This window comes from Phaethon lepturus, unplaced genomic scaffold (assembly GCF_000687285.1).
Source record: "Phaethon lepturus isolate BGI_N335 unplaced genomic scaffold, ASM68728v1 scaffold3640, whole genome shotgun sequence".
Taxonomy (NCBI): Eukaryota; Metazoa; Chordata; class Aves; order Phaethontiformes; family Phaethontidae; genus Phaethon; species Phaethon lepturus.
The window spans coordinates 13,337-26,754 of record NW_010512436.1 but is presented as its reverse complement, the minus strand read 5'-3'; the positions used below and the strand labels follow the sequence as shown (position 1 = coordinate 26,754).

The 13,418-nt window shown below is 42.4% G+C and overlaps 1 protein-coding gene across 1 annotated transcript in view; it reads right to left on the bottom strand.

Annotated features, from left to right (window-relative positions):
* Positions 1 to 246: 246 nt before the first annotated feature.
* Positions 247 to 13,418, bottom strand: part of LOC104620618 (pericentrin-like) — a gene marked incomplete at both ends in the record, with an annotated part of 24,152 nt that continues 10,980 nt past the window's right edge. The window contains 5 exons of the mRNA XM_010286900.1: positions 247 to 336; positions 574 to 717; positions 1,552 to 1,556; positions 11,050 to 11,138; positions 12,107 to 12,345. Coding sequence (XP_010285202.1) covers positions 247 to 336; positions 574 to 717; positions 1,552 to 1,556; positions 11,050 to 11,138; positions 12,107 to 12,345 — 567 coding nt within the window. The remainder of the gene's footprint in view (positions 337 to 573; positions 718 to 1,551; positions 1,557 to 11,049; positions 11,139 to 12,106; positions 12,346 to 13,418) is intronic.

Sequence of the window (13,418 nt, the reverse complement as noted above, 5' to 3'; positions counted from 1 at the left end):
CAGCATAAACTTATCCAGTTCAAATCGGTTTTAAACTCTGGACAAGTTAAGTTACTTTTGGCAAGCTTTTATACCAAATCAGGTGCTGTTTGTTCATGCCAAATTAAGTTTATGCCAGATCAGGTAATAGGTTCTCCTGTAGATGTCATAACAAACTCTGTGTGCGTGCCAAGATACCATCACACAAACTGGGTCGCACATGCGCACTGACCCGGCCCTGTGTCGGGCAGCGCATGGATCCCTTACCGGGCACTGCGGAGCCAGAGTCTGCGCCAGCCCTTGCGGCAGCGCAGCTGGGATCCTCCCATACACAGTATCCTCACTCCTGCAGATCACCTTTTCGCACAAGTAAGAGGACATTTCTTACCTGCTACAACAATACTGATGAGAAGCCCAAAGATAACTTCCAAAGTTAGCTACCTGCATTGTCACTTTTTTAACACAACCTTCAGCCGGCTAGATAAAAGTTCTCAGAAGTTTAAAGAATTAGTACAGTGGCACAGCGCTAACTCACTAAAAGTAAGAGCAAGCGTTGGGAAAGGTCTTACCAACATCCAGAAAGCAGTAAGTTACCAGTTTCCTACAGAAGAGGCAGGATGCCACCTGTGATGTATCTAGCATGAGTTCCTCATGGCTGGCCCAAAGGTCACCTGCGGCCTGCAAAGCACCCGGCGGCTCCCGGCTCCCACACGTACGTTTGCTTCTGGAACCGGCAGCCTGGCAAGCAGCAAAGGAACCCGGCAAAAGGTTCCCCAAAGGGCGGCCAGGCTGAGAGCAGACGCAGCAGGAGCACCCGCCACCAAAGTTACAGGGCTGCCCCAAGGGCAGCCTCACAACCTCCTGAGCCTGAACTGCAGTGTCCTGTGGGCTGGCCGTGCTCAGAGTCTGCTCAGGAACACAGCTTGGATGCCCCCACCACTGAACGATGAAAATACAGAGACTTGCCAGGCCTCTGTATTTTTTCAATTTTTCCTTGCCAGGTCTCGCTTGAGTCAACCCAGAGACAGAAGCACCTGTGGAGGAGCCACGAGTACCAGGGGCAGTCCAGTACCTCTGGTAGAGGCTCTTCCTTCACCTAGGGTTGGTGCTAAGGCTCCACAGCATTTCCTCCACACGGCACAGGAGCTCTCGGTGCTGCTCACTTCCCCCACAGATAGACCATCAGCACAAATGGCTCCTCTCCCGTGCCACTCATACCAGCCTCTTGTCCTACCTAGCAGCTTGGAGGACAGGCTCCCCTATTTTTGAAGTGCACACCGACATATACCACGGGGTTTTTTTCAGTGAATTAAATGGTGACCAACCCGACAGATAAACAAGGGCTTGCCAAGACCAACATTGGACAAAAGCAGTTAAACAAGTATATCAATCTTGGATGAATGCTAATATCCAATTGTCAAATATCCTGTCAACAAAGATCTTTTAATAGGCTGTAATAGAATAATCTGCCTCCAGAAGTGATTTTTCTGATACCCCATGTATTCTTCTAAGGTAGAGATTTCACATTTCCAGGGTCTTAAGATACTTCTGGTGTTACAATTCTGCCTATACCTTTTCTAAGGAAAAAAGAAAGAGAAGAATGAATCTTAGATTATCCCAAGAAGCACTTGGCTTCTGTGAAATATGACAACAAATATCACAGGTAAATATCACAGAAAGAAGTCTCATTTGGTATGGTATTTGGGATCTCTCTTTTTTGCATCTGAGACATCATGACTGGAAAGGGGTGTACCATCAAAACGCCTCTTCTTTTTTCCTCTTTGACCAGCAATGGAACACACATTTTGAACTGGCCCCCTGAAAGGTACCTACAGCACAAGGTACTAGGCAGAGCTAGGATTTGCAATCAGGCATTTCACTTACATTAGAGGTAAATAATAGTTTAGTGCTTGTGTGTGTTTTTGTCAAAAATGCATACATTTAAACAGAAGTTATGAGCTTTTTGAATTTGGACAATTAAGCTAAAAGGATCCAGATTAAATAGGACAAATAACTACCAGCAGTCCAAGAGTTGTGTTAAAAACTTTGAATTCAGTGCTTGTAAGCTTTACGTATTTGTCTTCTATCCCACCTATTTGTACTTTAGACTGAACTTAATTTCTACTTTCCTGCATTGACTCTTTATTTTCCCCATTTATAAACACTAGTCTAATCCAAATCTATTTTGGAAACAATTTGTTTTATTTCTTTAAAAGTTCCTAAACATGTAAGCATTTCCGTAACACAGATGCTCTGGTTTGCCAAGTGTCAGAAGCAGCTCCTTTTCAGACTACTCTCTCGGAGCCTCTGGTAAGTTGAGGGAGAGGCAAGGGTGCAGCCAACTGAGTCCAGCTGTTTCCAAACTACTTGTAAGTCTTCTAGGAGAAGACTAGTGCCCTTCTATCTCGTGAGTTCCAGCACAGGTTTGCTCGTATGTGGACCAGCACCCATTACCTTTGTTCATCTTGTCAGCAAACACAACCCAGCACGCTAGTAGCTGGTTGTGACAGGGCAGTGAGAGAAGATACCTGCCCAAGCTGTCGCTTGGAGCAGGGTGGAGGGGACACACCCGCAGCACAGTAAGGGCAGACATTCTGTACTGTATGGAAATACCGCATGCTGAACCCTGAGGCATCTTCCCCCCAAAGCTCTGCTCAGTCTCTGCTCAGTTGTGGTGGTGGTGGGAGGCGGAGGAACCAGGTACCCATATACACTACCGCACCAGAAGGAGCATGAGACTGGAAGGAGAGCCCCAATACTGAGTCACCTCGGAAAGATGAGTCTGATAGGTGAAGGTCACACTGGAGGAAAGTCTAACATGCATTTGACTTCTCGAGCAGGTGCAGATTAATTATATTGCATGAATTCAGTCAGACCAAATACATCATGCATGCATAGCTCAGTCAAGGAATGGTGGCTTGACACTGAATTGGAATGTGATGAGAAAGACTTGGGAAAGAGGACTTAATTTATTGTAAAACCAGAAGAGCAGACCCTAAATTCACAGAATGCTACATGTATCTTTGATATTTGGGAGAGTATTTTAGCTGTTCTGTTAGTCAGAATGATCCTAGAGAAATATTAAACCCCGAACAATTTTAGGAACAGCAAAAAAAGTAAATAGGTAACAAATGGTTTTGTGGAAACAAATAACCATACAGTGTAAGAATTCACTAATAAAATGCCATTTTAATAACTTTTTTTACAAGGAATCCAGCTATACACTATAGAAAAATAAACACCAAAGGGACTTTTGCAACTTACAATACAGTGATGCAGGCACACTTCAGCTGTTAACTTAATAGTAATTTCACATGAGAATGTAAAACATTGTTCTTAGTGAAAAGTAATTTCCTCTTAAAGTACTAAAATATAATAAAAAGAGTCATATAAAAATCTGATGCAAAAGCGCTGCCCTTTATTCAGTTGCACAAGAGATCGCAAGTGCCTCCATTCAGTATGGACCAACTTGGAAGGAAGCAATAACTCGTAGGGGTTCGCAATACAGATTTCAGAAGCGTTCTCATCACTGTTTCATGTTTCTCTGGCGAGGTGGGCCTGGAACTTGTCCTAAATTTAAATAAAACAAATGAACATTAGAAAACTGTGTTATGGAGCAACAGGGTGCAAGTTACCAGCATGTAATTTCCTCAATGTGCTTCATATAAGCTACACTGAAAGCAGTTACCATTTTCATGAGCCAGCTAGGAACAATACAAAACAAGATCTGAAAGCTCGCACGGCTGCCAAAGCAAACCTTCACGCACCAAGACCGGCGCTCAGTCGCAGGCCTACTTTACACAGAGCAAGAGGGCTGCTCAGATCAGCTCTACTATTGCCATGATTCAGTACGGATTCTGTTGCTGGACAAGGTCTTGTTGCTGAATAGATGTGTGACCACGAAGTCATAGTATTAAGGTTTCTAGGTAAAATCCTGCTGAGAACAATGTCAAAGTTCCCATATAGAAGTGCCACTGCAGCTGTTGACTATAGTGATATTAGCAAGACTAGGATTTGTAAGCAAAACTAGCCTTTGTTTGTTTGTTTTTTAAACTTTTTTTTTTATTTGATCAACTCAGAGCAGCAGAAAAACAGGCAAAGTTTTAGACTTTAGTCCCCAGAGCTGTTGTCCAGCTATACCAGGCTCCTGTGAATGTTGACAAAGCCAAGATTCTTCTCTTTCTAGAGAAACATGTAATTTTAAAGTTTAATTTTTCAAAGTTAACACTAAAAATGTATTAGGAATGTAACATGTAATCATAAAAAATTTGCCTCAGAAGTTAAGTTAAGAATCATTTTTTCCAAAAGCAGTAAAGTCAGTAGTCCACAATTAATAATGCCTTTCATAAATTGTGGGGAAACTGAGCAAGAACAATGTAGATTACATGTTCAAACCTGGTACTGCTGAGGAGCCACTGCGGTAGACATGATGCGAATGAGCACCTGCAGTGGTTGCAGGGCTAAGAGTCCCTATGCAATGCTGTGATCACTGACTGAATCCCCACACCTTCTCCCATAAAAATCACCACAGAGATGATCTGCTGACAATAAAGATCGGAGGAGTGGACAGCAGTAAGAGTACTGGTGACTGGCAGAGATTTTCCAGATACGATCAAATATTTTTCTCATCTTGGCACAACCAATATAAAGCCACACACGTTTGGGAACAGGCTGAAACACAATTAGAGGAGGCGGTCTGCCTGGGAAACAGCGGTTGACAACAGTTATGCTTAGCGAAAGAAATATGTAAGATGCGTATGTGCAATGCGTAAAGGAATCTGCATGGCCCTCTCATAGTGCCACTGCCAAATATCTACCTGGTCATCTTTCCAGCTTTTGGCTGAAATTACCAGGAGCCAAGGGTGGTGGTTGGTGGAAGGAAGTATTATGTTGCTGCCCTGTGGTGGGGAAGGCAGGCAGTGCGAGGCTGCCCCTGCAACGCGACGGTTACATGGGTGAACAAGGAACACGTTATCATCGTATTTGGTCTAGCACCAATGACACTGCAGCTGGAGGTCCAGCTCTGTTGTTCACAATCCAGAGACACTAATACACTGGAGAAGGTTTAGACATAAACCTCAAAAATAACAAAACATTGGAAAATACATCTAATCATATCTTGATAGGAGAGGATTTGAGGAAGACATGATGACCGTTTATAAGTTCTTCCTTGGGACAAAGAATTTCTGTGATATAACTAAGATATTCAAAAAGCTAATAACTAGAAGATTAAAGCAAGTAAATTCAGTCTAGAAATGAGGTGGAAGTGTTTTAAATAGCAAAGATAAGTGCCACCACAATGCTTTATGTGCTCTTTGATCAATCTTAGAACTAGATGGCTGTTTTTACCAGCCTCCAAATTTTTTTTAATCTGCTATGGAATATAAAGAAGCAGTAAATGAGGGAAGCATTACAGTTCGTGCTGCAGAGAAAGCTCTGTTCAGCTATTACAAGGGTTCTCTTTGAATTTAAAGCAAATTAACTCTATACACAACTTCATTTATTAAGCAAGTGTTGCAGTTTTAGACTTGATAACATGAGGGAGGCAGAAATCACATGGAATTATTCAGGCTTCTCTCTGAAGAATTTCACTAAGAACTTATTTTGAGAAATGCCACACCTGAACTAGTTTTAGATATGATTCAGACAAGTTCATTTCAGAGACTTACTTAATTTTTCTCCCTTTCCCCTGCCCAATTATAATTATTCATTAAAATTATGCTCTCTACATACTTTAAGTACTATAGGCAATACGTAGGAAGAACCTTGCAAAAAGCAGCCCAGGCTGCTGGCAGCTGTGAGGAGTAACAAGGTGGTTCTTACCTGGTTGTGCACCCCCTAGTCTTTGCTGGATAACCTCTAAGCGATGGATGTATTCCGTTAGCGATCGTTCAGGATCCTGAGTAGGCACAAGTGACTTTTCTGAAGCAGAACTTGTTGAAGGATGCAATCTTAAAAAGAATACAAATTATTTTCTTCTTCTCATGCTATACTCTTAAATAAATATAATAAAGTTACATTCATATAGGCAATAATTCAGTGCAAAGCAAACTAGAAAACAGTAAAAACAATATAGACCGGGCAGCTTTGTATACAGGGGAGTCAAAAGAAAAGATGTTTTGATAAAAGCTGGAGTATCTATGAATCTCGCTCTACTGATATGCAACATGAAGTCCCTCACGTAAGGTAAGAAAGCTGCAGTCAGAGGCAAGTCCAAACAGCCAAGTGAGAAGAGACCCACTTCTGCAGAGAAGTGCTGAAGAGGAAACAATATAGACCGGGCAGCTTTGTATACAGGGGAGTCAAAAGAAAAGATGTTTTGATAAAAGCTGGAGTATCTATGAATCTCGCTCTACTGATATGCAACATGAAGTCCCTCACGTAAGGTAAGAAAGCTGCAGTCAGAGGCAAGTCCAAACAGCCAAGTGAGAAGAGACCCACTTCTGCAGAGAAGTGCTGAAGAGGAGTGCGGTGCATCCAGGCATGTGCTCGCCTTAGCAGGTAAAATGGTATCTTGAAGGACAAGGCGTAAAAAGGGGACCCTTTAGATGGTATACACTGTGTTTCCTTTCTGAACATCAACAAAAAATTTCAAATATTAGTAGAAATATACGTTGGAGGGGACACTCTGTGCAAACACATTCCTACTTGGAGTAAGGATTTATTTCCTCCCCCTGGACCTTTCAATTATCAGAAGGTAGTTCCTATCCATCCCTTCCTTCTGTGTAGCTTTGCCGGGAAACAAAAAGCAGCAACAGGCACCGTTGAGCCAACCTCGGATCCACGTTAGACTTGAGCTACCACTAACCCAGTCACACTGAGTAATCAGTCAGGGCTGACTATTATTATTAATACCCTTGTTCTATACGATACAGATGGCTTTTCTTGACAGGTAAGGTGCCAGCTACTGTTTCTGGCTGTCAGACCCAGATAGGTGCCATGACAGAGGAATAGGGCAGGGTCGAATTGTCTTTTAGGAAATGCTTGCAGGTCTCTAACTCTCAGTGTTTTGCTAAGTTCCATGCAAACTAGAACACTATCAGTCCCTCATGACAAGCACTGTCCTGTCCCCCAAATCAATCGTCAATGTTAAAAAACCTAAAATAATTTCAAGCATCTGCTGCCTTTGCATACCTCTAGGTCACCACAGCTACTTCCTTGCTACTCTTTTTTTCTTTATGAAGAAAATTCTTGCCTGCTGATTGAAGTTTCTAATTTAGCAAGGAGGTTAAGAAACAAACACCACGTCCCAAGCTGATGGGGCTGAGAACAGCTATCTTCCACATCAACTCCTGCAAATCCTTACTTTAAGGAGGAAACCACATACGAGGAGTGGCTTGGGAAAGGAGACGCTACAGCCAGTACTGGACTATGCAATGCCCGAGGTTACTCTGGGCCCCAGGAGAGCCTGGGAGTGAGAAGGTCAGTAATGATGGAAGGCCACCTTCCTCCAACTAAAGCGCAGCGCTTGCAGCTCAGGCATTGTCTTAGCAGCACTGTGCAGAATGTCACTTGTGACATCCAACCCGGCAACAAGTAGCTGAGGTTGTATTTCTGTGCAAACTGGCCATAATTAATGAAAAACTGCAACAGCACATCCCCTGTAAGTTCTCCACCTCCCATTCTGTGCGCGTGCATGGAGTGTGAAGGCAGCTAATACTAATGCAATGGTGTCCTATAGGAGGGGAGCTGCTTCCACTGGATGCTCCGAAATTAATCTCCAACTTGGACAGCAAAGGCAACGAGAATTACCCCTCAAAGAAGGCTAACACACACAGCCATTGTAAAACCTGTAGTCTGTCCAAATTAAATTGGGGAACATGACTAGGAATGCTCTCAGTCCAAGAACATCAGATATGCTTAAAGCAAACGAGAAGTGTTCTTCCCCTGTAGCATCTTGAAAGAAACAAAACATTTACCAGATCTAAGAAAACAAATTCCTCTTCTTGTTCAAGTACCTCCTCCAATAAGTGGTGACATTTTTATGAAAGACTGTCCGTACGGGTGTTTAAGGTAGGCAGAGACTGCAGACTGACCTGTTGTGTAACCAGTAAGAGGAGCTGGAGGAGCGGCTCACAAGTCTTGCAGAGCTGGTTCTGTGGCACAGCCCCGTGTCCCGGGTTGGGGGAGAGCTGATGTGAACAGCTGGGGGCTGCTGCTCCTTCAGAATTTCTGTTCTGGCACCAGAGGCTGATGTTAAATATGAAACAGTTAAAAAATACGCACTGGCAACCATTCAAAACAGCCTATCATAAACATAACCAATAAAACGCATAAGAATTACAGCAGAGCACGACTGTGTTTTAAATTCAGCTAAAATATACTTTCTACAGCTAACAGCTTTTGTTTGTTTTAAAATGTCAAACTTCTGTTAAATCTGGTTAATGTCAAACAATTGCTTCCCACAAATGGAAAACTTTTTTCAGTAGCTGTTCCTATAGCCACACAGTTCTGATATAAGCAAAATATTTTTTCAATAAATTTTATTACTTGCTGTTTGCTCTAACTATATGGTGCTGTTGACATACACTTTCTGACTTTAGAGACAGCAGCAAAAGGAAGAGATTTTTGTTTGGTGTGGTGAAGGTTGGGGGGGTGTTTTGTTTTCATTAAAAAAGAAAAACCTCTTCTGGTAAGTCCTTCAAATGACAAAAAAAAACCCACCAAAACCCCAAAAAACACCAAATATTTTTTAACGAGGCTGCAAAGATGCTATTTTGTAGTGAGGTAGAAAGTTCAGCATGCATTTCAGGATTCAAGTTTCATAGGAGCCACACCACAGTGGTTTTATGGAGGAAGATATTTTTGTTCGTTTGTTTTTAAATAAGTATTTCCAGCAACTTATTACCTGGTAATGAAACATGTGTATTTCATCTGAATTTTGTTCAGTGTTGAAAAGCCACAAGTAATGGAATATTACATAAAATGGGACAGTTCCACAATATTGGGTACTGCATTAAGATGTTGGTTCAAATTCTTACAAACACATCCATAAGCACCTCAAAGGAACACAGTCCTTACTGAACACATCGACCATCTAGCCATCCGCTCCAGTTTGTCATGTTTCATGGGACTTAAACTCCAAAGAAAATAGTTATGGGATATCTGCCAGTCTTAAGTCTCTTCTGGACTTCTGGAACCACTTAAACCCCGTTTTTCACCTCTGGTAACACTAGCAAGTGTGCCACTTCTAAGACTAATTTTGATACCGCGTGTACCCATTTTAATACTATTACAGCAGTATTTGTCCTTGCCTTATTAATAACTCGTGGCATTAATCTCCCTTACAGGTAGCTTCAAATAATTCTCTGATGAGTGTTATAAACACAGGACTCCATTTCACATTCTGAGTGGTTGCAGTAAAGTGAGAAGAGGAGGAGCTCGCCATTGTAAATTATGAATTCTGAAAGTTTTCAACTGTAGTTTCTTACAATGTCCTTATAAACTCATAATCGTGTTCAAGAAATGGATAAGCACATTTGTGTTAACGTATAAACAGATTTTGCCACTTCTGTGGTTATTTTTTTGCTTTTGTTTTTAAATGAAACACATGACTAAAGAGAAATGAGGGAACTAAATAAGGAAGTAAATAAGGGACTAAAGAGTCCTGAGGGAATTGGCTGATGTAGCTGCCAAGCCACTCTCCATGAGATTTGAAAAGTCCTGGCAGTCAGGTTAAGTCCCTGGAGACTGGAAAAAGGGAAACATAATACCCATTTTTAAAAAAAGGGTACCAACGAAGACCTTGAGAACAACCAGCCCGTCAGCCTCCCCCCTGTGCCTGGGATGATCATGGAACAGATCCTCCTAGAAGCTGTGCTAAAGCACATGGTGGACAGGGAGGTGATTGGAGACAGCCAGCATGGCTTCACCAAGGGTAAGTCCTACCTGACCAATCTAGTGGTCTCCTATGATGGAGTGACCACATCAGTGGACAGGGGAAGAGCTATGTATGTCATCTGGCTGGACTTCTGTAAGGCCTTTGACACAGTCCCCAACAACATCCTTATCTCTAAACTGGAGAGAGATGGATTTGATGGGTGGACTGTTGAGTGGATGGGGAATTGGTTGGATGGTCACACCCAGAGGGTGGTGGTCAGCAGCTCATCTCTAGTGGTGTCCCTCAGGGGACACCAAGACTCTAATATCGTCATCAGTGACACAAGCAGTGGGATCGAGTGCACTCTGAGCAACTTTGCAGACAACACCACACTGAGTGGTGTGGTTGACACACCTGAGGGATGGGATGCCATTCAGAGGCACCTGGACAGGCTGGAGGACTAGGCCCATGTGAACCTCCTGAGGTCTTCTTGCACCTGGGTCAGGGCAAACCCCCAGTATCAGTACAGGCTGGGGGATGAAGGAATTGAGAAGGACTTGGGGGTACTGGGGGATAAAAAGCTGGACACGAGCCGGCAATATGTGCTCGCACCCCAGAAGGCCAACCGTATCCTGGTTGGCCAGCAGGGCGAGGGAGGGGATTCTGCTCCTCTGCTCTGCTCTGGGGAGACCCCCCTGCAGGGCTGCGTCCAGCTCTGGAGCCCTCAGCACAGGAGAGACACGGACCTGCTGGAGCGGGGCCAGAGGAGGCCACAAAAATGATCAGAGGGCTGGAAGAGCTCTGCTGTGAGGACAGGCTGGGAGAGTTGGGGTTGTTCATCCTGGAGCAGAGAAGGCTCCAGGGAGACCTTATTGCAGCCTGCCAGTATTTAAAGGGGCTGATAAGAAAGTTGGGGACAGACTTTTTAGCACGGACTGTAGTGATAGGACATAGGGTAACAGTTTTAAATGAAAAGAGGGCAGATTTAGACTAGATATAAGGAAAAAAAAATTCACAATGACGGTGGTGAAACACTGGCACAGGTTGCCCAGAGAGATGACACATGTCCCATCCCTGGAAACATTCAACATTCCAGGTCAAGTTGGACAGGGCTCTGAGCAACTTGGTCTACTTGAAGATGTCCTTGCTCATTGCAGGGGGGTTGGACTAGATGACCTTTAAAGGCACCTTCCAACTCAAAGATTCTATGAAATTATAATTAAAACAATGTACTTGTTCAAAACGCTTACCTGTATTACCTCCTGTACTGTGAGAAGTGGTTTCACCCTGTATGCTCTTCCTGCTAACTTTGTTCCACTTTTTCACCAAAAACTTTAACCTTAGTAACAAAATAAATTTGTACAATCATTAGAAAAAAAGCAAAAATACACTGAATTTTAACATTAAACTCTTGGTTGGCATGAAACATATTAAACAATGTAAGTAACAATTCTTGCAGGAATGGAGGAAGAATTCTTCAACTTCAGTCTTTACAACGAAGGCTCACCCCATTTTACTCTGCAGCGATCCTCTAACTGTTTAGAAAGGTTTGCTCATTTTGGCACTGCTCCTCCACTCTGTCCCTAATCTCTGGGGTGTTCTGTGGCAGTTCTTCCTGCCTCAGAGGAGTAGAGTTCCTACATCCTTTGATATTGCTTTCATATAGCATCCACATCAAAGACAACAGCCTGAAGACATCCTGTGCCATCTCCTGAAAGTCTTAGAACTTGCTAGTAATAACTTTTACTAGACAAGAAAATTGCTCAGAAGTAACCACCTATTACATTTAAAACTATCTTTTTCATTAAACAGACTCAAAAGCCATTATGAGATGGCATGTTGTCCAAAGTACAGCTAACAAAATCCGTCTGATAGCAAGTGACAGAGTATGATAGAATCATACCCAATGAAACACAGGCTACTGTATTCAAGAGAGGAAAACCATCACTGATGAGATGATCACATTCTGATACAAGACAGACTATCCAGTGAGTCCAAACAGATAAGGGTCAGACCTGAAAGGACATCAGTTTGTAATGGTTTTGCACCAATTGTCAAATACTTTGCAGCTGGGTATCTCTCAAGACAGAGGCAGCTTTTTATAACTCTTCAGTTCAGTACGCATTCAATTTAGCGCTGACTCTGAAATAGCAGTTTGGCCAAAGCTACAGCTAACAAGACACATTTAAACTAGTTTTGGAGCTAGCTTTTGCTTAATATAATGTAGGATAAACCACAGGAACTATCAAATTTTAAAATTTCCAAGAAAACACCATGTATGACAGGCAGCGAGTGTTTTGGCTTTACCTTGACACCGCAATGATTGCCCTGACGGCACATCTGAACTTGGTAAAAGAACGAGAGCGTGATCCAGAAGGCTGCAGGTCAGCAGGTGAGGGGTAAATTCCCATACGTGCTATTAGAGAGAGGGTTGCTTGCTCACAGTCCTGAAATCCACCAAGAAGCAGCAAGAGGTATTTCTTCTGATAAACTAGAGCCTTTCTAAAGCTCTCTGCTCTAAGGTACTTCCTATATAATCTCTGCAACTGGAGAAAGGAAAAAAAATGGAAAAAAAAATCCAATCTGTTAAGTCTTTGCTACAGAGAGCCCAGAAAAGTTTGTTGCTTTCTCCAGTGAGATCTCCCACAACTTGGTTGTTCACGGCTATCTAAAACCTACTTTGCTTTACAAAATTGTAGAAAGCAATTTAATAATTATGAAGTATGAAAGCAGTGTACATTTATCCCTAAAATGAAAATTTCACCAAGTATTTGTGTAACAGATTCTGTGACTTGGCCAGTTTTGGTGCAACATAGCAGCATTACACTCTGGCACAGTTTGGACACCATACATGGAGGCTTGTACCAAGTCTACTGAATTTCTGTTTGTCTATGAAGTCTTGGCTAGGCTAGAAAATTTTGGCATGGTTACTGGTCAGTGTGCAAAAAAACGGCCACAAACAAGCTGTCTTCATGTTGAACGGCCATACTGCAGACACAAGGGCAGCTGGAACAATTCTGTACATAGCTAAAAAGCTCCCAAGTTTGGAGTGTCAGACTGCCTTCAATCTCCTGAATGTTTCAAAGCAAAATTGTCACACTCTAAAACAGGGTTACTTTTTAAGAAAGAAAATAACATCTGCTTTAAATAAATATTAACCAGAAAGCATGGTGGGATAAACCCATCTGACTTGATACAATCAAATGTGTCAGAGGAATATTGGAGGGGGGGGGGGGGGGGGGGGCGATAAAAATAATGGATATTTGATATTTTCATGCTTAGACAAGAAATCTGAATCTCCCTCTCATTTAAGAGTAGAAAGGGATTCCAAAGAGCTGGGTTACTTTTGGTGCAAGTTCCTGTCTAACACCAAGAAAGTTACAAAGGAACTTTTCTGATGAGGGACATATGGGGAATTTAATTTAATAGGCAGTTTATAAAACTGTTCATCTCTAAAATCACCTTTTAAAATAGGAACTGAAAAAGATTACTGCAGTAAGTTGTAAGTTAAATGCCATAATCTGACAGATACTTATATCCCCAGAAATCTGAGCTGTATACTACCTGTCTCCTCTGCAACAGCAAGTTTTATCATATTTATTAAAAAAAAAAAAAAAAA